At 41.4% G+C, this 26,755-nt stretch overlaps 1 protein-coding gene across 48 annotated transcripts in view; it reads right to left on the bottom strand.

Moving 5' to 3' along the window:
• Positions 1-25,890, bottom strand: part of LOC110533415 (disks large homolog 2) — a 317,171-nt gene extending 291,281 nt beyond the window's left edge. For all 48 annotated transcript variants that reach the window (XR_016483586.1, XR_016483585.1, XR_016483588.1 and 45 more), the window contains exons 1-2: positions 24,394-25,890; positions 22,807-22,938 (exon numbers count right to left, since the gene is read on the bottom strand). Coding sequence is in view for 42 of the 48 variants with exons in the window: in XM_036989771.2 (XP_036845666.2) it covers positions 22,807-22,938; positions 24,394-24,412 (151 nt within the window). In the remaining 6 variants the exon portion in view is untranslated. The remainder of the gene's footprint in view (positions 1-22,806; positions 22,939-24,393) is intronic.
• Between the last annotated feature and the right edge of the window lie 865 nt (positions 25,891-26,755).

Below are 26,755 nucleotides of genomic sequence, written 5' to 3'. Positions count from 1 at the left end.
GCAGTGCTCATCCCTGTAATAGCTTCCGGCTGCCTCCCCTTCCTACAACCAGCCCTCCTCCACAGCAACAGAGGTTTCCAGCTAACCGTTAGCACACCCATCATTAAGAAGTCACCCTTCAACATGGCACTTTCTCCTACTCCAAAGAGGTGCCACAATGTTACTCATGAGGCAGATTCATTCATCAATTGTGGTTCCAAAGATAAGGGATGAGAAGAGATCATTCATAATTGTGTGAATGAACATGGTCGTTTTTGACCAAGCAAAACAAACGTGAATTTCCAGGTTTACATGCACACTAATAATTCAATATTAAAGACCAATTGAAATTGAAATCAGGAATGGGCAAAGATTTAAATAGCTACAACCATGTTTTCATGATAATTAATGGCTATGTTGCAGTTAGATATAAAATAGATTGAGTAATTGCCATTGTAAGAATATGACGATAGACATGAATCCCCTGATTTCCTGTTTGCTTTTTTAAAACAAATTCTGTCTGAATAGGGCATTAAAATGAAAAGACCACCAATGCACCAGATGCAGCTCCAGGTGTCCGTCCTTCCATTCAATTTAACTTCACCTGTTTAAAAACAAAATCTCCCTTTGTGCCTACTAGACATGACCTAGGATTCCAGTATGAGAACAAGACATCTCAATATTGCAATGCAAGAACATCTGGATTATAATGTGTGTGTGTATGGGCTGGAGGTGTGGGGTTATAGAGATACAGGCAGGCCGTTGCATAACCCAGAGTAACATCTTTATTTCATGCTCTGCTGAGCTCCAGCATTCGGAGCAGCCCTTCAACTGTACAGTCACGACACTACCGCTGATGGAGAAACACTAATGAATGGAGAGAGCGAGGGAAGTGCCCGATTTAGCAGAGCCAGAGTGAAGAGCGGGAAGAACATTACTCTTGAAGGTTAACACTATATTGATGGGAGCTTAGAGTCAATTTAATTCTTCAACAGTGGGTGAACTCTGACCTTGACCATGACGTCAACCGCAGACAGTCATTCATCGTCATGGGAACTGTGTTAAAACGTGTCGGGAAGTAGAAGCAAAACTACATCCATTACACTAACGTCAGAATAACAAAAACATGCCTGCCAAATTTCAAAGGAATAGGATTTCCTACTCTTTTAGTATTTTTGTATGAATTTTAATTGAACAGATAGGACAGTGAAGCGCATACAGGAGAAGTAGCAGATTACACACCAGTAGTAGCAAAGTGTTAATTACACACCAGTAGTAGCAAAGGAATAAATTGGGACAAAGGGAGTGCACACACACACACACACTCTCTTGTGCAGAAGAGCCATATGAACAGTCAAAGAAGACATTCGTTTATATGGCCAGGTGTGCACACACATGTACATACATCAGAACCGACACATACACATCAGAACATCACCTGGGGACAGACACCAGGCAATAAAACACAAACTCTCACCAACATATACACACATAGCCCTGTGTGTGCAAGAACGGACACAGGCAGTTGAGCTATGTAGCTGTAATGGCGTACGCTCTGAGAGACCAGAAGGGGTGGTGATAACACACACACACACACACACACACACACACACACACACACACACACACACACACACACACACACACACACACACACACACTTGAGAGAGAGACCTGCTTTCCATGAGGTTTCATCTTTCCACACACTCTTGAATATTCATTCCATTACATCAGTTGTGTTCAAATAACAATTTCACACTAAACAAGCATGAAACAAATAATATGGCCTGCTTCATCTATCCAGGCGACATCGTATGTTGTGAAGAGAAGCGTTTTGGGAGAACTCCACACGGTCTCACACGCCCCCGGGCTTCTCCTGGTGACAATCAGCCACATGGCTCCCTCCCACCGTCTCCATGGAAACAAGCAAAGACTGCACTTTCTCATATGACATCAGTTCCTCCGAAGAGCTACTGCAGTTTACTTATCTCTCCTATGCCAAACCAGTCCCTCAAACCGAGAACTTGCATGGTCCCACCGTTGTCACATGTTGCTGTCAAAACTTTCACTTTCAGAGCTAAACATTTTGATGAGGGGATACGTAAACCCATCAACTTTGTCACTTCCTCAAGATCAAATCAACAAAAACAATATCACTCTTTGCGGTTCGCAATAAGTCATTGAAATGGAGGCAATCGAGGCTGCTGTCCAGCTGCCACACTAGGTCTTCTGCCAACCCAACAACACTGATAGCCACACAATAAAACATATAGATGTTGCCTGTCATTTATTTGAATGAGGAAGTGCGGATTACACCCAAAACCACTTTGTTCATGATCTAGTCCAAACTCATCACCAAACCGAGAAGGGGCTATGGTAAACATATTGCCTGATCTCATGGACACCAAGCTTTAGGCATGCCCCTTCAATCATTTTTTTTAGGAAATTGTGCAAACTCCAAACAAATGGCTTTTATTTCTGGGATATCACATGCCTTCAGCATTGCTGGCTGTGTTGAAGTGGCGATCAGAGGGTGTAATTAGCCCCTATCTCCTCTAGGATTTTCACTCCCTCAGCTATGGGACAACACCACAAGTGGCAGAGAAGTGTGTGACCACACATGTTGAGGGTGGAGGGAAGGGACAGGCCTGGGATTCAACATCATCACTAACTGAAGAATATGTGTTTGAGTGTTGGCCCACCATGGTGTGTGAGAGGGCACTGACAGAGATGCAACCCCACAACCTCTGACCATCCCACAAACAGTCTTGCTTTATGACTCCTATCCCTCTGCTTCATGTAAATACATATTGCCCTAAGCTGAGCGTAGAATAAAAATATTCAACATTATTCTGGGAATTATTCTGTGACTGCAATTTTCTGTTCAATAAAAGTTATGGCAAGAGGCTATGCTTTCACTGTGCTTTTACTTACTCTATACTGAGCTCTTTGGTATAATTCAGTCTAGAATGTCAACTTAGAGTGTGTGTGCACTAACGACCCTGAGGAGAAAAGAACAGGTGTGCTGATTTTCATAAAGAGACAGATTTGATAACATCCGCTTCAGAGACAATGGATGGACAGCCATTAGTCATTTCTCCATGCGATGAGTCATTCCTTCTCCATACAATTTTAAACCCGGGCCACTAAGGCTATGAAATAGTGCAGAGCATAATCCTGTGTTCTCTGATAAAAAGTTGAGTTGGGAACAACAAACATGGTGCTACAGTTATATAGTAATAGACAAGGGAACACCTAGTCAGTGGCAGAACTGAATGCTTTCAACTGAAATGTGTCTTCCACATTTAACCATCTGAATCAGATAGGTGCGGGGGGGGGAGCTGACAAGGTACAAATCTGTCGTTCTGCCACTGAACAGGCAGTTAACCCACTGTTAGGCTGTCATTGGAAATAAGAATTTGTTCTTAACTGCCTTGCCTAGTTAAATAAAGGTAAACATCTTTCAAAAAATAACTACCTTGCTCAAGGGAAGAACGGCAGATTTTTCCACCTTGCCGGCTCTGGTATTCAAACCAAAGACCTTTCCGTAACTGGCCCAACACTAGGTTACCTGCCACCCAGCAGAAGGGATCGCCACACAAAAAACAATAGCACAGACTACAACTGAATTGTACAAGAGGTCACCCATCCCTTACTTCAGGAGGTAAAAGCTCTTAGGCTGGAATCAGTTTGTTTTTTTATTCTTGAAAGTATGTAATATTTTCAACGGTATAAATCTGAATTTAGATTTAGGCATATGCCATTTATATGCTCATGAAATTCAGTTTGCATTTACTGCTATGTGGCAATAAATGAACTTGATGAGGCTCCCCTTGGATTTACAACACATCCAGACCTTCTGGGAATGGATGCTCAACCTGTTGCTGTTCCAACAGAGATCCTTACAAGGCAAGGCCCATAGAGATATATAAAATACACAAGACACTTTGGTAGGATTTGTAGTGTTGTACAGTTGTGCAGTAAAGTGTTTATCGAATCCATGCCTTGTAGTGCCCTCTGTTGGACCTGTGGTAGTATCATCAGCAACATCGTCAATCCAATTGCCTTCTCAATGTTTCCTCCAATTCTACGGACTCCTTTGTTCAGTCTTTTGACTACATGAATATACATATAGCATATATAATCAGAATTTATAAATCCAACAAACGTTATTCAAATAAATGTTTCATGGTTTACAGAAGGATATAGATACATACGACAACTGAAATGTTCTACCTTTCTGTGTTCCACTGTTCTCCTGTTATTGTTAGTTTCCACAGATACTCTGGCCCAACAGATTTAGCTGCTGCCCCAAGTAACAATATTCATCTTCTGTATGCCCTACTTTAACAGATCAAAATGTTCACCAAAAATGTCTCCTACATTATTTTGAAGGCATAGTCGCACAAGGGTCAAATAACAGACTACTAAAATATAATAAAATAGCACAGGGACATTTTGGAAACTGACAGAGTTACCACCATTGTGAGGGTTACAAGCACTAACAAAAGTTGTGATACTTTTGGCATTGACATCATTGGGTGTTCTCTAACATGTGATATATTCCATTATGTCATGCATACTAGTGAAAAGAAGATGTCACGTTTTCTGTCAAACCATAAATAAACAGTGCTCCACTGTCTCAAGATAAAGTAGTGGGAAATGCTGTAAGTCTAACAGGCCACAAGATGGCAGTCTTCTTACGACTAATGTCTCCCTCTCTTCCCATTCTATTTTAAACACTTTCATTATCCATAAAAATAAAATATCTTGAAAGATTATCTTTACAAATCATAAGGATGTTTGTACACACTTACGGGTAGCCGTGAACTTCTTCTCAAGACCCTTGTGGTAAACACAGTACCACACACGCACACACCAGTTGCAGTCAGTGCTGATTAAGATGAGGGAGAAAGATCATTTTTTTTCATGAGCATGACCTTATTTCTATTACAGCATGTTGGATGACTGTCATTCATATTCCTTCACCCAGTTTAATGTAACATCGATAGGTTTAGGCTCCTACATGATACTCATATTTTTTTTACTCATATTTTCATGAGGTTGCTACAACCTACGAATTCAAAAGTTTATAACGTGGGTGCACAGGTCGAGAGACAAATTGGAGTAATCAAGGTGACAGACAGTGACACTTTCAATACCGCCTTGCACGCACATGCCAGCATGTAATCATTAGTCTAAACAGTTGCAAATGATAGTTTCTATTGAACAAATTCAGGTAGGTTTATTGTAGTTTTTTTTATTTTTTATTATACTACATTGTAGTATTATTATATTGCTGTATTATATATTTTGTATTTTAGATATGGTGTGGTAGAGTAGTGTGTAGTACTGTGGTGTATTGTAGATATGGTGTGGTAGAGTAGTGTGTAGTACTGTGGTGTATTGTAGATATGGTGTGGTGGAGTAGTGTGTAGTACTGTGGTGTATTGTAGATATGGTGTGGTAGTGTGTAATAATGTGTTGCGCAATATACTGTTTTATTTTCTGATGTAATCGCCTTAATCTTGTTTACACCCCAGAAACAGTAGTTGCTGCCTCGGCAGAAACTAATCGGGATCCGTAATAACTACAAACAAAACAAAAATACAAAATGTATACACACGGTAGCCTCGTTCTTCCCATCAAGACCCCAGTGTCCCTGTCATTCTGAAGGAGATTTGTCATTTTTTTCCTACCAGTCAGCTTCCTCTACTGTTCGGATAGCTGTCCTGTGAGAGAAGAGATTCAATTAAAGCTTTGAGGGAGAAAGCCTCCCAGAAAAAGGATCTCCATGAGAGCCAGGAGAGCAGTGAAATGGCTTCCCTATTAAGGGAGGCTGGCGTATAGCCTTAATCATCTGACAGTGACAAATAGGGCCCATTAAAAACCTCTATGGAGTGAATTGGCAGACGGTGGTCTGCTCTTGCGATTAGACCACTGGAGATAGTCTGTGTATCCCACAGATTCAGATGAACAGATGTGATAAGACTTACTTAGATAATACACGTGCAAGGAAGATGGTCTTTAAAAGACAGACAGACCTTGTGGTAGAAAGATCTAAAGGGCACATCTAATGGAACAAGCATGCTAGGTAAAGTGATGGAACTACTGTATTTGGAACATGATTAGTAAGGACAGTGTTTCACATCCATAACAATGCACCTTATTCACACTCGTGATGCTTTTTAAACAACAACTGATTTGATGTGGAATACCACCAGAATGTGAACACTGGGAAGGTGGTCCTTTGTAGCTCAGTTGGTAGGGCATGGCACTTGAAACACCAATGTAGTGGGTTTGATTCCCAGGACCATCAAAGCATCAGTGACAGACAGCTATATGGCATTTAGGCCTATTATAAATCATTGAGCTTCAGGGACAAATTAAAATCAGCAGGACCACGGCCCTCCAAGAATGGCATTGTGTAGACTACCCTTGGGCTAGATAGCAACAAGGGAGTGGACTAGTGAATCTTCCTTGTCCTCCATCTCTGTGGATGAGTCCTCTGGCCTCACTCTCAGAAATAGGTGATGGTGAATGGGTTTAACCATCCACAGTTATACTCAAATGTGATGCGTTTCAGCCCTGACCAGATTAGACAGCACCTAATGCTTCATGATTACATCTACTTCAGGAGGCATTCGTTACACAATTTACAGAAAATAATAGCTCTGTTTGGATATTGTGGTAAAAGATGTAGTACCAATCATTAATCAGGCGAGTTGAGTCATTTGTATGGGCATACACGCAGAAACATACAAGAATCAATTAAGCCAAAGAATGATTCAGGGAATTCAGGCAACCATCCATGGAAATTAAACTCGCAAGGATTATGACCATATTCTTCTATGTATAAGTAATTGCAAGTCTATGCTACAACATATTAGGTCAAGTGAGGGTTTAATCAATCAACAGTCCCTCACACCTTCTGCCTAACCTATACTTAAGAGAAATATAAAACGCAAGATGTAACCATTTCAGCGATTTTACTGAGTTACGGTTCATATCAGGAAATCAGTTCATTGAAATTAATTCATTAGTCCCTAATCTATGGATTTCACATGACTGGAAAGGGGTGCAGCCATGGGTGGGCCTGGGAGGGCATAGGCCCACTCACTTGGGAGCCAGGCCGACCCAATGGAGAGCCGGGCCCAGGCAATCAGAATTTGATTTTCCCCCAAAAGGGCTTTAATATACAGTGCCTTGCGAAAGTATTCGGCCCCCTTGAACTTTGCGACCTTTTGCCACATTTCAGGCTTCAAACATAAAGATATAAAACTGTATTTTTTGTGAAGAATCAACAACAAGTGGGACACAATCATGAAGTGGAACGACATTTATTGGATATTTCAAACTTTTTTAACAAATCAAAAACTGAAAAATTGGGCGTGCAAAATTATTCAGCCCCCTTAAGTTAATACTTTGTAGCGCCACCTTTTGCTGCGATTACAGCTGTAAGTCGCTTGGGGTATGTCTCTATCAGTTTTGCACATCGAGAGACTGACATTTTTTCCCATTCCTCCTTGCAAAACAGCTCGAGCTCAGTGAGGTTGGATGGAGAGCATTTGTGAACAGCAGTTTTCAGTTCTTTCCACAGATTCTCGATTGGATTCAGGTCTGGACTTTGACTTGGCCATTCTAACACCTGGATATGTTTATTTTTGAATCATTCCATTGTAGATTTTGCTTTATGTTTTGGATCATTGTCTTGTTGGAAGACAAATATCCATCCCAGTCTCAGGTCTTTTGCAGACTCCATCAGGTTTTCTTCCAGAATGGTCCTGTATTTGGCTCCATCCATCTTCCCATCAATTTTAACCATCTTCCCTGTCCCTGCTGAAGAAAAGCAGGCCCAAACCATGATGCTGCCACCACCATGTTTGACAGTGGGGATGGTGTGTTCAGAGTGATGAGCTGTGTTGCTTTTACGCCAAACATAACGTTTTGCATTGTTGCCAAAAAGTTCAATTTTGGTTTCATCTGACCAGAGCACCTTCTTCCACATGTTTGGTGTGTCTCCCAGGTGGCTTGTGGCAAACTTTAAACGACACTTTTTATGGATATCTTTAAGAAATGGCTTTCTTCTTGCCACTCTTCCATAAAGGCCAGATTTGTGCAAAATACGACTGATTGTTGTCCTATGGACAGAGTCTCCCACCTCAGCTGTAGATCTCTGCAGTTCATCCAGAGTGATCATGGGCCTCTTGGCTGCATCTCTGATCAGTCTTCTCCTTGTATGAGCTGAAAGTTTAGAGGGACGGCCAGGTCTTGGTAGATTTGCAGTGGTCTGATACTCCTTCCATTTCAATATTATCGCTTGCACAGTGCTCCTTGGGATGTTTAAAACTTGGGAAATCTTTTTGTATCCAATTCCGGCTTTAAACTTCTTCACAACAGTATCTCGGACCTGCCTGGTGTGTTCCTTGTTCTTCATGATGCTCTCTGCGCTTTTAACGGACCTCTGAGACTATCACAGTGCAGGTGCATTTATACGGAGACTTGATTACACACAGGTGGATTGTATTTATCATCATTAGTCATTTAGGTCAACATTGGATCATTCAGAGATCCTCACTGAACTTCTGGAGAGAGTTTGCTGCACTGAAAGTAAAGGGGCTGAATAATTTTGCACGGCCAATTTTTCAGTTTTTGATTTGTTAAAAAAGTTTGAAATATCCAATAAATGTCGTTCCACTTCATGATTGTGTCCCACTTGTTGTTGATTCTTCACAAAAAAATACAGTTTTATATCTTTATGTTTGAAGCCTGAAATGTGGAAAAAGGTTGCAAAGTTCAAGGGGGCCGAATACTTTCGCAAGGCACTGTATCAATGATGTCGCTCTTGCTGCTGGTGATTCTCTGATCCACCTCTACGCAGACGACACCATTCTGTATTCATCTGGCCCTTCTTTAGACACTGTGTTAACTAACCTCCAAACGAGTTTCAATGCCATACAGCACTCCTTCCGTGGACTCCAACTGCTCTTAATTGCTAGTAAAACTAAATGCATGCTCTTCAACTGATCGCTGCCCGCACCCTCCCGCCCGACTAGCATAACTACTCTGGACGGTTCTGACTTAGAATATGTGGACAACTACAAATATCTAGGTGTCTGGTTAGAGTGTAAACTCTCCTTCCAGACTCACATTAAGCATCTCCAATCCAAAATTAAATCTAGAATTGGCTTCCTATTTCGCAACAAAGCCTCCTTCACTCATGCTGCCAAACATACCCTCGTAAAACTGACTATCCTCCCGATCCTTGACTTCAGCGATGTCATTTACAAAATAGCCTCCACTCTACTCAGCAAATTGGATGTAGTATATCACAGTGCCACCAATTTTGTCACTAAAGTCCCATATACTACCCACCACTGCGACCTGTATGCTCTCGTTGGCTGGCCCTCGCTACATATCTGTCGCCAAAACAACTGGCTTCAGGTCATCTATAAGTCTTTGCTAGGTAAAGCCCGGCCTTATCTCAGCTCACTGGTCACCATAGCAACACCCACTCGTAGCACTCGCTCCAGCAGGTATATTTCACTGGTCATCTCAAAAGCCAACACCTACTTTGGCCGCCTTTCCTTCCAGTTCTCTGCTGCCAATGACTGGAACAAATTGCAAAAGTCAATGAAGCAGGAGACTTATATCTCCCTCACTAACTATAAGCATCAGCTGTCAGAGCAGCTTACCGATCACTGCACCTGTACACAGCCCATCTGTAAATAGCCCACCCAACTACCTCATCCCCATATTGTTTTAGTTTTTTTGCTCTTTTGGACCCCAGTATCTCTACTTGCACATTATCATCTGCACATCTATCACTCCAGTGTTAATGCTAATTATTTCACCACTATGGCCTATTTATTGCCTTTCTACATTTGCGCACACTGTATACGGAAGGGTTAGAGCGTTGGACTAGTAACCGAAAGGTTGTAAGTTCGAATCCCCGAGCTAACAAGGTACAAATCTGTCGTTCTGCCCCTGAACAGGCAGTTAACCCACTGTTCCTAGGCCGTCATTGAAAATAAGAATTTGTTCTTAACTGACTTGCCTAGTAAAAAAAAATAAAAAAAATAAAATACAGATTTTTCTATTGTGTTATTGACTGTATATTTGTTTATCCCATGTGTAACTCTGTGTTGTTTTTGTCACACTGCTTTGCTTTATCTTGGCGAGGTCGCAGTTGTAAATGAGAACTTGTTCTCAACTGGCCTACCTAGTTAGATAATATAAAAATAAATTTTAAAAAATCATTAAGAAACAGAAATTATTCCAGATTTGACCTTTAGCTCAATTCAGGTAAACATTATTTGCCTGTGGTTAATATTGTGCGCATGTGTGTGTACGCATATTGCTTCTGTGTGTGTTTGTCTGTTCGGAATACTCCATATTGCTATGACATTGATACTATGCCATCTCTGTAATAATATAGGAGATCCAGGAAAGCAGAACTTCAGACAGGAAGGAAGAGGGTAGCAGACAAGACACAGAGAGAAAATAGAGAGAGGGGAGCAGACAGGACACAGAGATAACATAGAGAGGAGAGGCCCACACAAGATAAACAGGTCACATTCCTCTCAAGCCAGAGAAAATAATTCTTGCTAAAGAATTTACTCTCAAAAAAAGAAAGATGCCACTTCTGACATGTCCTGTGTGTATAAACTGTTGGAGCCTGATATGTTCCTATCAAGGAAGGCAATCATACAGGCCGCGCTGACCATCCCAGTTAGCAGCTGTGAGAGATCTTTCAGTGCATTAAGACGTCTATATACACTGCTCAAAAAAATAAAGGGAACACTAAAATAACACATCCTAGATCTGAATGAATTAAATATTCTTATTAAATACTTTTTTCTTTTCATAGTTGAATGTGCTGACAACAAAATCACACAAAAATGATCAATGGAAATCAAATTTATCAACCCATGGAGGTCTGAATTTGGAGTCACACTCAAAATTAAAGTGGAAAACCACACTACAGGCTGATCCAACTTTGATGTAATGTCCTTAAAACAAGTCAAAATGAGGCTCAGTAGTGTGTGTGGCCTCCACGTGCCTGTATGACCTCCCTACAACTCCTGGACAGTCTGTGGTGCAATGTGGCGTTGGTGGATGGAGCGAGACATGATGTCCCAGATGTGCTCAATTGGATTCAGGTCTGGGGAACGGGTGGGCCAGTCCATAGCATCAATGCCTTCCTCTTGCAGGAACTGCTGACACACTCCAGCCACATGAGGTCTAGCATTGTCTTGCATTAGGAGGAACCCAGGGCCAACCGCACCAGCATATGGTCTCACAAGGGGTCTGAGGATCTCATCTCAGTACCTAAAGGCAGCCAGGCTACCTCTGGCGAGCACATGGAGGGCTGTGCGGCCCCCCAAAGAAATGCCACCCCACACCATGACTGACCCACCGCCAAACCGGTCATGCTGGAGGATGTTGCAGGCAGCAGAACGTTCTCCACGGCGTCTCCAGACTGTCACGTCTGTCACATGTGCTCAGTGTGAACCTGCTTTCGTCTGTGAAGAGCACAGGGCGCCAGTGGCGAATTTGCCAATCTTGGTGTTCTCTGGCAAATGCCAAACGTCCTGCACAGTGTTGGGCTGTAAGCACAACCCCCACCTGTGGACGTCGGGCCCTCATACCACCCTCATGGAGTCTGTTTCTGACCATTTGAGCAGACACATGCACATTTGTGGCCTGCTGGAGGTCATTTTGCAGGGCTCTGGCAGTGCTCCTCCTGCTCCTCCTTGCACAAAGGGGGAGGTAGCGGTCCTGCTGCTGGGTTGTTGCCCTCCTACGGCCTCCTCCTTATCTCCTGATGTACTGGCCTGTCTCCTGGTAGCGCCTCCATGCTCTGGACACTACACTGACAGACACAGCAAACCTTCTTGCCACATCTCGCATTGATGTGCCATCCTGGATGAGCTGCACTACCTGAGCCACTTGTGTGGGTTGTAGACTCCGTCTCATGCTACCACTAGAGTGAAAGCACCGCCTGCATTCAAAAGTGAAGTTTGTGGTCCCCACCTGCAGAACCACTCCTTTATTGGGGTTGTCTTGCTAAATGCCTATAATTTCCACCTGTTGTCTATTCCATTTGCACAACAGCATGTGAAATGTATTGTCAATCAGTGTTGCTTCCTAAGTGGACAGTTTGATTTCACAGAAGTGTGATTGACTTGGAGTTACATTGTGTTCCCTTTATTTTTTTGAGCAGTGTACATGGTTTAGGAGCCCAATGACCCAAGATAGAATGCATCATGACAATTGACAAAGATATGCATACTAACACGCTTGGGTAAGAGTGAAGTCATAGACAGGTTTGCAGTTACAGTTTCATTTTGTTTAGTTTCACTTCTAATCTTTATGGATGGACTAATATCCTAGTACTGTGTAATATACAGTGGCAAGAAAAAGTATGTGAACCATTTGGAATTACCTGGATGTCTGCATAAATTGGTCATAACATTTGATCTGATCTTCATCTAAGTCACAACAATAGACAAACACATTCTGCTTAAACTAATAACACACAAACAATTATACGCTTTCATGTCTTTACTGAACACACCGTGTAAACATTCACAGTGCAGGGTGGAAAAAGAATGTGAACCCTTGGATTTAATAACTGGTTGACCCTTCTTCGACAGCAATAACCTCAACCAAACGTTTTCGGTAGTTGCGGATCAGACCTGCACAACGGTCAGGAGGAATTTTGGACCATTCCTCTTTACAAAACTGTTTCAGTTCAGCAATATCTGGTGTGAACCGCTCGAGGTCATGCCACAGCATCTCAATTGGATTGAGGTCAGAACTCCAGAAGGCGTATTTTCATCTGTTGAAGCCATTCCGTTGTTGATTTACTTCTGTGTTTTGGGTCGTTGTCCTGTTGCATCACCCAACTTCTGTTGAGCTTCAATTGGGGGACAGAGCCTGACATTCTTCTGCAAAAAGTCTTGATAAACTTGGGAATTCACTTTTCTGTTGATGATAGCAAGCTGTCCTGGCCCTGAGGCAGCAAAACAGCCAAAACCATGATGCTCCCTCCACCATACTTTACAGTTGGGATGAGGTTTTTATGTTGGTGTACTGTGCCTTTTTTCTCTCCACATAGTGTTGTGTGTTCCTTCCAAACAACTCAACTGTAGTTTCAACTGTCCACATAATATTTTACCAGTAGCGCTGTGGAACATCCAGGTGTTCTGGAACATCCAGGTGCTGTTTTGAAAACTTCAGACGTGCAGCAATGCTTTTTTTGAACAGCAGTGGCTTCTTCCATGGTGTCCTCCCACAAACACCATTCTTGTTTAGTGTTTTACGCATTGTAGACTCGTCAACAGAGATGTTAATCTTCCAGAGATTTCTTATTGTCTTTAGCTGACCGTCTAGGATTCTTCTTAGCCTCATTGAGCATTCTGCGCTATGCTCTTGCAGTCATCTCTGCAGGATGGTCACTCCTAGGGAGAGTAGCAGTGCTGAACTTTCTCCATTTATAGACAATTTGTCTTGCCGTGGACTGGTAAACATCAAGGCTTTTAGAGATACTTTTGTAACCCTTTCCAGCTTTATGCAAGCCAACAATTCTTAATCTTAGGTCTTCTAAGATCTATTTTGTTCAAGGCATGGTTCACATCAGGCAATGCCTCTTGTGAAATAGCAAACTCAAATTTTGTTAGTTTTTTATAGAGCAGGGCAGCTCTAACCAACATCTCCAATCTCATATCATTGATTGGACTCCAGGTTAGCTGACTCCTGACTCCAATTAGCTTTGGAGAAGTGATTAGTCTCGGGGTTCACATACTTTTTCCAACCTACACTGTGAATGTTTAAATGCTTTCTTCAAAATAGACAAAATACAATAATTAGTGTGTCATTAGTTCAAGCACACTGTGTTTGTCTATTGCTGTGACTTAAATGAAGATCAGATCAAATTTTATGACCAATTTATGCAGAAAATTCCAAAGGGTTCACATACTTTTTCTTGCCACTGTAATATTTAGTTGGAGAAAGGATTGTATGTTGGTATGTACAGTACAGGGGGGGGTTGGGGGGGTGTATTTGTTTTTGTGTAATTAAATAGTTAGAAATGTTGTCATGTAGCTCACTTGACCTTAGAATCTGTGATTTCATTCATTAGCCTACTGCTAATGTGAGTTTACGCAGTTCTAACATAATCCAAAAAATTGCAGCCTAAAATCCCAATCCTGCTATAGTGCACGAAACTAGAACATTAATTTGTGGTCAAGGCTGCCACCCTTTGGATTGTTTTGGAACTGCGTAGCATGACGAGCTCACAGTAGTTAGCAGTAACGTGACCATCAACATGAGGATCAAATATTGGACATGATTTCTGAAAACATTGCAACAAAATAATGATCAAAATACACCCCTCCCCCCTTAGGCATTAATCATGCAAACACATTTCTTTATTGTGACACTGTGTCAGTGTGCTCCAAATCTATGATTTTCTGTTTTTTACCCATGGAATTAGTCCACTGCGCCACCAGGATGTAGATAGCGTGCCAAGTTTTTTAACTCATACAACTATGTTAATTTTTGTCAAGCATTTATTAAGATCAGGTGTGGCCAATTAGTGGGTGTGGCCAATTAGTGGGTGAATCTAACACACTTAACAAGAGAGAGGTTAGAGATTGTTTTGTTGATGCTGAGAACTAAATATATGTTTTTAAAATAACATTCTCTTAATGTTACTTAAATTTTCTTGTGGTTTTTATGGAAAGTTCTTAATGTTCTCTGAACAATATGAGAAGATGGAATTTAAACAGAACTATGAGGAAAGCTGGTGGAAACGTTACGCAGAGTATTGACTATTCCACAGGAGACTGTTGTTTCTGGACGTTCTCTAAACTATTTGAGAACATTCCTAACGGCAAACCAGTTTGAGAATGTTCCTAGAACATTATCAAAACATTTATTAAATGTAACCACGTTTGAATGTTTAGAAAACGTTCTGTTAAAGTCATGAAATACCCAGAAAATAACATTATTTTGTGAAGTTCCTTAAATGTGCTGAGAATGTTCAAAAGCCAAGCAACTATCCTGCACCATTCCCAGAACGTTGTATAAAAAATAACCATAGGACAGCCACACTCTCACCAAGCTCTACGAAACATATGGTTCTCAGAACGTTATGTGCTAGCTGGGAAAGGAGCAGGGTGACAACCCCTACAGCAAAGCAAGGACTTCCTCATAAATCTGTCAACAAAGTAAGATAAGAATGTGTTCCTAACTGACTTGCCTAGTTAAATAAAGGTGTAACATTAAAAAATAAAAAAGTATACTGTCAAGTCTAATTGTTGGATGTAGAGTGAATACCAATTACCAATGGCTAGAAATTAGCTTGAACTGATGCATTTTGCAATGGTGGTAACAGTCCCACAGAACCTCAAACTTGATCTGACAACCACAGGGGCCATTGTCATAAAGGGATATTTTAAAAAACAATCTAGTTCCATTTCCACTGATCTACTCAACATTTCCAATGATAACAATGAATGTCAAGAGCTGCTGTGTTTTTCTTGCTGTGAGACAATAATGTGATTTATTTTTATTTTTAAGTACATCTAATTCTGGTTCAGAATAACAGCGATTGTTCAGTTTAGAGCACATATGTCAGAGTCAAGGCCCGCGGGCCACATCCGGCCCGCAAGAAGGTTTTTTACGGCCCCTGGGATGATCTTGATTTATTATTAGAACCGGCCCGCAGCAAGCCGGCAGCCCGCAGATCTTTTACACGCACCAATACTACATTTCCCACAATGCAAAGGTGACGCACCGAGCAGTAGGCTGCTTCATTTCAATATTTATTGGCACAGCAGTCGTCAGCATCACAGTAAAATTAACTTTCAGATACCCATCAAAAATGGCAAAACGGAAGGTGGATACTGAGAACCGGGGGTTTCAAACAAGGTGGGAGTCGGAGTATATGTTCACGAAGGTAGCTGGAAAACCTGTGTGTCTTCTGTGTGGAGAAAGTGTGGCGGTACTGAAAGAGTATAATCTGAGACGACATTATGAAACGAAACACGCGGACACACACGCGGACGCAACTGTCAAGGCCAGTTTTATTTTGGCAGAAGAGATCGCTAAATCAGCCCGGCCATTTACGGAGGGGGATTTCATCAAAAACTGCATGATTAAAGTTTGTGACGAAGTTTGCCCAGAAAAAAGGCAACTCTTTTTAAATGTGAGTCTGAGCAGAAACACCATTGCCGAGAGAGTAGACCAGTTGTCCATCAATCTAAAAGAGCAGCTTGTGAAAAAGGGAAAAGATTTTATTGCATATTCCTTGGCTGTGGATGAGAGCACCGACATTTCTGACATTGCCCAGTTGTCAATTTTCATCCGCGGAGTGGACTCCAACCTAAGCGTGACAGAGGAGTTTTTGGCTTTACGTCCTATGCATGGCACAACTACGGGGCATGATTTGTATGAAGAGGTGTCAAGATGTGTAAATGAGATGGAGCTGCCTTGGGAAAAACTCGTGGGTTTGACAACCGACGGAGCACCTGCGATGTGTGGACACAGGAGCGGACTGGTGGCGAAGATACGGGAAAAGATGCAAGAGGAAAACGCGACAGGTGAGCTGACAGCTTATCATTGTATCATACACCAGGAAGCGTTGTGCGGTAAAGCCTTGAAAATGGAGCATGTAATGAGCATCATCACGCGCACAGTTAACTTTATCAGAGCCAAAGGTTTGAATCACCGCCAGTTCAAGGCATTTCTGACGGAGTTAGAAACGGAGCATGGTGATTTGCCTTATCACACAGAGGTGCGATGGCTAAGCCAGGGAAAGGTGCTTCAAAGATGTTTCGAGCTTCGTGAGGAGATTTGTCTGTTCTTGGACAGCAAAGGGAAAGACACAACACAACTCCGAGACGAAATGTTTCTGTGTGAAATGGCTTTTCTGTGTGACATTACGAGTCATCTGAATGCAATAAACTTGCAGCTGCAGGGTCGGGATCGTGTCATCTCTGATATGTACAGTACAGTGAAGGCATTTAAAACCAAACTGACTCTGTGGGAGACGCAGATGCGGAAAGAAAATTTGAGCCACTTTCCCAGCTGCCAGACCATGAAAGAGAAGCTCTCTACCAGTGCGTTCCCGAGCACACAGTTGGCTGATAAAATAGGTATGCTTGCCGCTGACTTTCGACGCCGATTTGCTGACTTTGAAGCACAAAAAAGCAGGTTGGAACTGCTCGGTAACCCATTTGCTGTTGACGTGGAAAGCTCACCACCAAACCTCCAAATGGAGTTGATTGACCTCCAATGCAATGATGCACTGAGGGCAAAATATGCGGCAGTGGGTGCTGCGGAGTTCGCCCGTTTCCTCCCCGGCACAATGCCCCAGCTGCGCATCCAGGCTGCTCAAACGTTGTCTATGTTTGGCAGCACATACCTGTGTGAACAACTGTTTTCTTTGATGAACCTGAACAAAACATCACACAGAAGTCGACTTACTGCTGAACACCTCCACTCAATTCTGAGGATTTCTTCAGCTCAGAGCCTTACCCCGAACATTGATGAACTTGTGGAAAAGATGGGACACCACCAAGTATCACCCTCAACCTCAAACAAGTGAACATTACTGTGCAATCACATATTTAGAGTTTTTACTCAGTTCAAGTTTAAAAGTTAAAATTTAATATTTGTTTTCACTGCATGTTACTTCTCCTTAAACAAAGTGTTGTTTTTGATTAATAGATTTTTGCACTTTATTTTTTTGTATTTCAATCCAATTATATTTTAAAAATATTTCAGTTGAGTGGATGATAGAAAATTGCTATTATTGTTTTTTCTTTGAAGTAAATTTAGCCCACTTTTGCTAAAATAGAAAATATAGTCTACTGATGGTGCCTTGAATACCGGTTTCTTTCATTTAATGTTCATGTTATGGGGATATTTATATAAAGGAAATTTGTCTTTTGTGTCTGTTGAAAATTAAAGATTACTGACAGAGCCATAAGAAAATATTGCTTTATTTATCTGATCATATTGTAATATATTTGTTAGGTTTTCAGTAGGTTCAATTAGGTTCACTAGACTATATGCGTCATTTAAAAATTTTTCAATGAACATTCGAACAGTCCGGCCCTCGTCTTGTAGCTGATTTTTTTATTTGGCCCTCCGTCCATTTGACTTTGACACCCCTGGTTTAGAGTGATTTTAGGTGCTCTTTTTTTACTGTTTCCACTAATAAATTGTGTAGCAGTCTGATAAACTTTTGAGTCTACAAATGAAGTCGCAGTGTCTGTGGATAATTCTTATTTTTTATTTTACCTTTATTTAACTAGGCAAGTTAGTTAAGAACAAATTCTTATTTTCGATGACGGCCTAGGAACAGTGGGTTAACTGCCTGTTCAGGGGCAGAACGACAGATTTGTACCTTGTCAGCTCGGGGATTTGAACTTGCAACCTTCCGGTTACTAGTCCAACGCACTAACCACAAGGCTACCCTGCCGCCCCTTAAGCGCCTATCAGAGTCCAAAACGTGTATGCGTACGCACATCAGTGTTATAGATATGAATATTAGACGGTTGGCTTTCATACTTTTCTAATCCTCAACGCGGCTCAAACTATTTCTACAACTGTTAATACATTTGAATGAATAGAGGAAGCGTACACCGAGCCGCGTTGGGAATTCTGTAGATGCGCGCGGTCGGGCTGTGCGAGAGCCGGGTAGCTATGTCACAAGGGCTATACGCTTTAGGTTACATATTGGTGACAACATTTGGATTGGAAAGCATGCTTGCAGAGAGAATGTAAGGCCGATTATGAGGGGAAAATAAAATAAACATGAGCAGGAGAGTGTGGCCTCGCTCTAAACTGAACAACCCAATTCAGCCCTTCTATTCCTCCAAAAGCCATAATAACAGGTGTCAAAATAACTGTGTTTACTGCTACAGCTCATGTTAGTACAATGACTGTGGGGATCAATAAACATGGTCATTTTTGTCAAATCTACATGAAACAAGGTTGTTTATTATTCATTGCTGTCTGCCAATCCTCAAGCTTCAAAAAAAAGTGAATATGCATTTTAATAAATTGGATATTTCCTCTCTCCATATCATTGTTTCTTTTTTGATAACCAGTGGGGGCTTGTGCAAGAAAGAGTGAAAGCCCATTCTCAGATACGCCAAAACAACATTCATCAGAATTGGAGGATAGAGATTCCAGGGAGTCAAGCACTAGAAGGTCTGATAAGTGTGTCACAGATAATAATAATACAGAGGGTTATAGCATTCATTTCACATAGACTTTGTCCTTGCTAACGGCGGATACGGCTTTGAGAACAATAATGCATAGCCTGAACAACTCTTTGTCTGCATTACATTTTCAAACTTGACCTGAGAGGTCAGATTGCAGGTTTCATTATTAGGGGAATGACCATGTCATGAACTTTGAAATTCTGAATAAGAATCATGCATTATACCAATCTCCAATAATGCAGTGAGGAAATAGTTGAATTCAGTTGGATCAAATATGTAAAAAGCCCACATCAATATGCTTATTTTGAATCATCACAAAAACATCACAGAGGAAGAGTAAGAAGAGTACATGGAAAAATACCACAAGCACCTACTGCAATATCAGCAGAGTTAAAAATAAAAGCCCTAAACCTGCAGAATGTGCCCACTGCTCAGGCATAGCAAACTGCAGGTTAAGCAAATGTGACAATAGGCAAACCTCTAGGGATAACACAAGTATTGTGAATGCCAAAAAGTACTGACTTAGGTGACCTATCATTCAGCAAAGACCCCATTTAAAAAGGGGCAATAAGCAGTTGCTACATCCATTTTTGGACTTAGAAATGAACAATATGTACCCATTGACTCTTGAAATAATAACTTATAAATGCCTCATGAACTTAGTTAAACTGTCACACACCATCAGAACCAAAAATATACATTTGTTTTACTTCAATGTTTGTAAACAAAGTGAATGTAGACAACCACTATTTAGCCTCAAAAGTTGGTCAAAGAATTTGAAAGTGTTTACATTCTCCATCCCCATTGCTCAGATTTTTGCTGAAACAGGGGCAGGCCAAATGCTTTGTTATTGTTTCTACTGCTGATTGCTGCTTTAAACGGTTATTATAAAATAGTTATTACTTTTAAAGGTAGACTCAGCAATATGATGTACTGACAAAATAAAGGAAACACCAACATAAAGTGTCTTAATAGGGCGTTAGGCCACCATGGCCAGAACAGCTTCAATGCACCTTGGCATAGATTCTACAAGTGTATGGAATTCATTTTGAGGGATGCGACACCATTCTTCCACGAGAAAGTCCATAATTTGCTGTTTTGTTGATGGTGGTGGAAAACGCTGTCTCAGGCGCCGCTCCAGAATCTTCCATAAGTGTTCAATTGGGTTGATATCTGGTGACTGAGACGGCCATGGCACATGGTTTACATCGTTTTCATGCTCATCAAACCATTCAGTGACCACTCGTGCATTGTGGATCGGGGCATTGTCATCCTATGGCAGCACAACCATGATAGCTTAAATAATGGCCAAAATAATGTCCTGCCCAGCATTTTTATACATGATCCTAAGCATGATGGGATGTTAATTGCTACAGTGCCTTGCGAAAGTATTCGGCCCCTTTGAACTTTGCGACCTTTTGCCACATTTCAGGCTTCAAACATAAAGATATAAAACTGTATTTTTTTGTGAAGAATCAACAACAAGTGGGACACAATCATGAAGTGGAACGACATTTATTGGATATTTCAAACTTTTTTAACAAATCAAAAACTGAAAAATTGGGCGTGCAAAATTATTCAGCCCCTTTACTTTCAGTGCAGCAAACTCTCTCCAGAAGTTCAGTGAGGATCTCTGAATGATCCAATGTTGACCTAAATGACTAATGATGATAAATACAATCCACCTGTGTGTAATCAAGTCTCCGTATAAATGCACCTGCACTGTGATAGTCTCAGAGGTCCGTTAAAAGCGCAGAGAGCATCATGAAGAACAAGGAACACACCAGGCAGGTCCGAGATACTGTTGTGAAGAAGTTTAAAGCCGGATTTGGATACAAAAAGATTTCCCAAGCTTTAAACATCCCAAGGAGCACTGTGCAAGCGATAATATTGAAATGGAAGGAGTATCAGACCACTGCAAATCTACCAAGACCTGGCCGTCCCTCTAAACTTTCAGCTCATACAAGGAGAAGACTGATCAGAGATGCAGCCAAGAGGCCCATGATCACTCTGGATGAACTGCAGAGATCTACAGCTGAGGTGGGAGACTCTGTCCATAGGACAACAATCAGTCGTATTTTGCACAAATCTGGCCTTTATGGAAGAGTGGCAAGAAGAAAGCCATTTCTTAAAGATATCCATAAAAAGTGTCGTTTAAAGTTTGCCACAAGCCACCTGGGAGACACACCAAACATGTGGAAGAAGGTGCTCTGGTCAGATGAAACCAAAATTGAACTTTTTGGCAACAATGCAAAACGTTATGTTTGGCGTAAAAGCAACACAGCTCATCACCCTGAACACACCATCCCCACTGTCAAACATGGTGGTGGCAGCATCATGGTTTGGGCCTGCTTTTCTTCAGCAGGGACAGGGAAGATGGTTAAAATTGATGGGAAGATGGATGGAGCCAAATACAGGACCATTCTGGAAGAAAACCTGATGGAGTCTGCAAAAGACCTGAGACTGGGACGGAGATGTCTTCCAACAAAGACAATGATCCAAAACATAAAGCAAAATCTACAATGGAATGGTTCAAAAATAAACATATCCAGGTGTTAGAATGGCCAAGTCAAAGTCCAGACCTGAATCCAATCGAGAATCTGTGGAAAGAACTGAAAACTGCTGTTCACAAATGCTCTCCATCCAACCTCACTGAGCTCGAGCTGTTTTGCAAGGAGGAATGGGAAAAAATGTCAGTCTCTCGATGTGCAAAACTGATAGAGACATACCCCAAGCGACTTACAGCTGTAATCGCAGCAAAAGGTGGCGCTACAAAGTATTAACTTAAGGGGGCTGAATAATTTTGCACACCCAATTTTTCAGTTTTTGATTTGTTAAAAAAGTTTGAAATATCCAATAAATGTCGTTCTACTTCATGATTGTGTCCCACTTGTTGTTGATTCTTCACAAAAAAAATACAGTTTTATATCTTTATGTTTGAAGCCTGAAATGTGGCAAAAGGTCGCAAAGTTCAAGGGGGCCGAATACTTTCGCAAGGCACTGTAAATGAACTCAGGAACCACACCAGTGTGGAAGCACCTGCTTTAATATCCTCTGTATCCATCATTTACTCAATTGCTTCCATTATTTTGGCAGCTACCTGTAGGTGCACAAAGTAAACAGCATAGTGGGTAAATTTCCGCAACAACTAAGAGTGTTGAAGCGCAAGGCTCAACTTCAACGATGTTTTGGTGCCCTGGCTACAATAGCACAGACATTGAGATGAGCGAGATGCAAGACTTCACTCTCACACACAGTATCTGCACAGGTTCACTTCACACTGCTTCACTGTGGCAACGTCATTTAGCGGGGTCTACCTTTTAAGTAAAAAAATGCTTGCATTTTTGCCACTAGCATAGACATTCAGTATCAAATTCCATATAATTTATGAAATGGAATATAACGGTGAACATGGCTAAACAGTTGAGGGTGAACATGGCTAAACAGTTGAGGGTGAACATGGCTAAACAGTTGAGGGTAAACATGGCTAAACAGTTGAGGGGATATTGTTTTTTGTTATGACAATAAAAACAACAATGCATTCTTCAATGAATGGATGGATTCCAATAACCTGCTGACTTACCAAGCAGTGCTTGGAACAGGCTGCTTTTGAAGACCCCCATCACTCTCTGAATGGCAGTTTTGAGCTGTTGTTCCTCTGGCTTCGTCAGTTTAGCACAGTAGTCTTCCAAAAGCCCTAGGGCCCTAGCTGTGTCTGCAGGAGGGTACGGAATGGAGACCAGTTAGCATGCTATTCAAATGATGGTCACATAAGTTAATTTAAACATAGTACAAGTGATGAAATATCACAAACCACCAGACAAGTACGGATCAATTCACAAAGGCATTTTGTTTGAATAAGATATATAGTAGCTTGAGCTTCCGCCACATGTTATCCCCATCTGTGAAAGGGATTCTAAGAACAACCTCAAGCAGCAAAGCAATTCTGAAAAGATATGTAATAACAACTGCATGTGCAAAAGATGATGAGGCCACTTGCATGGTTTATAATTAGCAGCCACTTCCACTACTAATATGAGAGGCAGTTTTGCAACGGTACAGAAATGTGGAGCATCGATCTAGTGTACGCTCGGCGTGAGTGTCAGAGGGCGAGACACCACTGTCACACAGAGACAGAGGGGTCATCGTTGAGCTCAGACTCTGTCACCAAAGGAGACCGCAGGGGAACAAAGCTGCTCTTTACTCAGGGGTGGGGGAGGAGGGGTGCTGTGACAAGCATGTGACAAGACGAAAGTCAACACTAAACTATATCTCATGTGTCAAATAAACTCTCAAGAACAGAGTGTAAAATGGTCTTTAAATACTTATATGGATTTTCCTGTTCAATTGATCTGGCTGACTGCTGTCTAGTCAGACTTTTACTTTAACCTCTCAACTCCAGAAAACTCTGGGAGGTTGCAAAATCTTGCATGACATTCATTGTCATTGCACAGTTTAACAATTTGGACAGTAATTCTTTCTTGTTGCACAATTACAGACCAATGTCTTCCACAAGGACAAGCCTCATTAGACATCTATTTATATGGAGTTGCTTAGCAGACTGCACTTACACTACAATCACCACATGCCAATCATCAGCCAATATAGGCTGCAAATAAGGACAAACCAGTCCTTTACTGAATATGATGCAAAATATTCAATTACACTTATGATAGGCCTTACTTTACTGAATATGGCATTATAAATCCCTACAAATGTGAATAAATGCTGTATAACCTATTTTACGTGAAATGCTTTCAGAAATATTTTACTAATAGGCCTAGTAACATTACTTACACTATTTAAGTAGGCCTAGTGTAGCTTATTAATGCTTATTCATTAAAGTTATTAAAGGTTTACCCAAAACTCTTGTCCAAAATAAACTATTATCAATGACTGTTCTGTTTCATAGGCCAGAGGGCCAAGGTGCATGCAACAACATATTTTTATTAGGCTTATATTACAAGTTATGGGTCATTTTTATTTGGTTTGCCACTAGCCTACCTACAGGAGCATATTAAGCCGAGAAAGGCAAATGAAAATTGTGTCCTACTTACATAAAGACTACATGCTGAAATCTAGAAGTGCTGAATCTCAATAAAGATCCACTTGTGGCTACATAGAGGCAGCGAGACAACTGTTGTGCCAATTAGTATACGTTTCTGCTCACCTTTTTTTCTTACAGGCATAGTTGAATGCTGGATTCGTATCGGTGATTTACTCTTGCGCCAATAACATAACGTATTCCCAGTTCTCTTCAGTGCATTATTAAAAATGTCAGGCAGTGGTGAAAAAGCGAGTCAGTTGTGCTATAACGTGTAGCCTTAGACACAGAGGCAGTAGGTTTTAGGCTTTTGCTCCAGCAGAATCCGTGGTCTACAGTCTAAAACAATAGACGAGCACAGGGCAAAACAGGCCACAAACAAAAACTATGTTTGCAATGTGGCTGTGTATGCTTGTTCAGTTCATCTTCAACAAAGTATTTCCGATTGGTGTGTGCTGCTGCTGACAGGTGCAACGGCAGTCGCGCACGTTCTGATATCATGTCATGGACATTGACTATAGCCTAGCATAAATGGTAGGTCAATTCCCTCAACTGACAGGAACTTTTCGTGAGCACCCAGCGAGATGTTCCGCGTTCCTACCACTTCCCTTGCAGTTTGATGCTGGCATTGAGTCAATGGCGCTCCCATGTGATGAGCTGGGGATTTAAAACACAAATCCAATGGCAGTCCAAAGAAATGTTAAAGGCGCCGTAACGTTACCCGGCGAGGTGAAATATGCAACCAAGCAAGTCTATTTTGGCTCGTGCAAAAAACGTTGCAGCATGTCATGGGATATGATGACATGAGCAGGGGTATAGCCTATTTGTAACTTAACAGCACAGCAAGTTTAATAAGGCTACACACCTGGCAGCAATTCCTCATAGCTTAATATTTTTTTCTATGCATTTGGGATGGCCCAGTTGGCTAAACGAACCAGGTCTGCGGCTAAGTAGCCTAGCCTTAGGATAACTAGCTATCAAAATACATAACATTGGCTGGCCAACATTTATTCCAAGACATACCACAACCAATAAAATTGTTATGCTCCATCCAATAACTCGGTTAGCTAAGGTTATGTAGCTGTGTGATTCTCCGTCATCTCTCTTTCGTTTAGCCTACATGACATTATTTTTAAATAAGTCTATTCAACTATTCACAAACTGAAATTAACCCAATACTCGCAAACACATGCATCATAGTAGCTTAACCAGCTAGGCTACTTAAAACGAAAACCTGGGCAGTGAAAATGGAAGTTGACAGAGCGTTTGGCTAACGATAACCTAATTCCAGTGAGCAGATTCTCTCCTGACTGTCTGTTGGAAAATACCTGCCTGTCTGATCGTGCCGTAAAACGCATGGCTTTGCAATAACCCCGTCTACTTTACACATTTCATATATTCTTTGCGAAATATCTGGAACTTCCTCGTCCTCTTTTTTTCCCTGTTCCTTGGCAGCTGTCACATCACCACGTTTTTGATTCCCAAGTCTACAACCACGAAGTAGAAAGCAGCAGCATCAGTACCAGTTTTACCAATAGAGAATTAGAGGCCTCTAGTGGCTAAAAGGCCTTACTAGCATGGGCAGCGCCGTTGAAGGTTTCCACCATTTTAATGTAGTCAACTGGGTGGGACTTACAACTTCATTGGCTGATCCTTCCTGGTGACCCTGGTGGAGTCACGTCCAACTGGGTCATCAGGAGGGATCAGCCAATCGGGAAGAAGAAAAATGACTACTTGACAATGGAGATTGGCTCAATGGCGCTGCCCATGCTGTCAGACACTATAACGGCATATATTAGTCCTATATATCTCTATGGTTTTACCTTAGCAGTGGCGAGGTTGGTTACTACCCCTTGATTGACAAAACATTACATCAAATGGCATGTCGAGTTTTTTGTCCATGCTCGGGCTTACTTGCCTCCCAACAACCAGATGTGCCGGTTTTCAGGTGAGACTGAAAGGGCCCGTACACCGTGGTACTTGGGATCCTTGGGACGTCGATACCCTAATGTAGTTGACATTTTAAATAGTTATGGTACAGTTATTATTAGGTAAGGGTTTGGAGTATGGACGTCCCTTACAAAAAAAAAGGTAACTATATTTTAAGACGATTAAATACTCTACGAATAAAAAAGCTGTCCTTACACAAGTGTCCTTGTGTAATGTGATATTCTACCCCCTAGCCCAATTGTCCTTCGTGTATTATTTATATATGCTTGTGTTCGCCCATATACTTTCTGTATTGATTTGTTAAAACATATTTTAAATAAAAGTAAAAAATTAATACAAAAAAAAACAAAAGAAAGAGTGTGGGTTCCTGGTAGTACTGACCAAATGGAAAGAGAGCCTGTGATGGGACTTCCGCTTTTGTAAATTAACCTGGGCTGCGTTCAGTACGTTCTGGACTGTTAAATTGAACGGAAACGGCGCTCCTGAAAAACGGGGAAGTTGTGGGTTGGGGAACGCTTTTTAATTTTTTTATTAACAA

Source organism: Oncorhynchus mykiss, chromosome 10 (genome assembly GCF_057628025.1).
Source record: "Oncorhynchus mykiss isolate SJ-2025 chromosome 10, ASM5762802v1, whole genome shotgun sequence".
Lineage (NCBI taxonomy): Eukaryota > Metazoa > Chordata > Actinopteri > Salmoniformes > Salmonidae > Oncorhynchus > Oncorhynchus mykiss.
The sequence above is the reverse complement of the archived record's forward strand: the minus strand, read 5'-3'. Positions and strand labels throughout refer to the sequence as shown.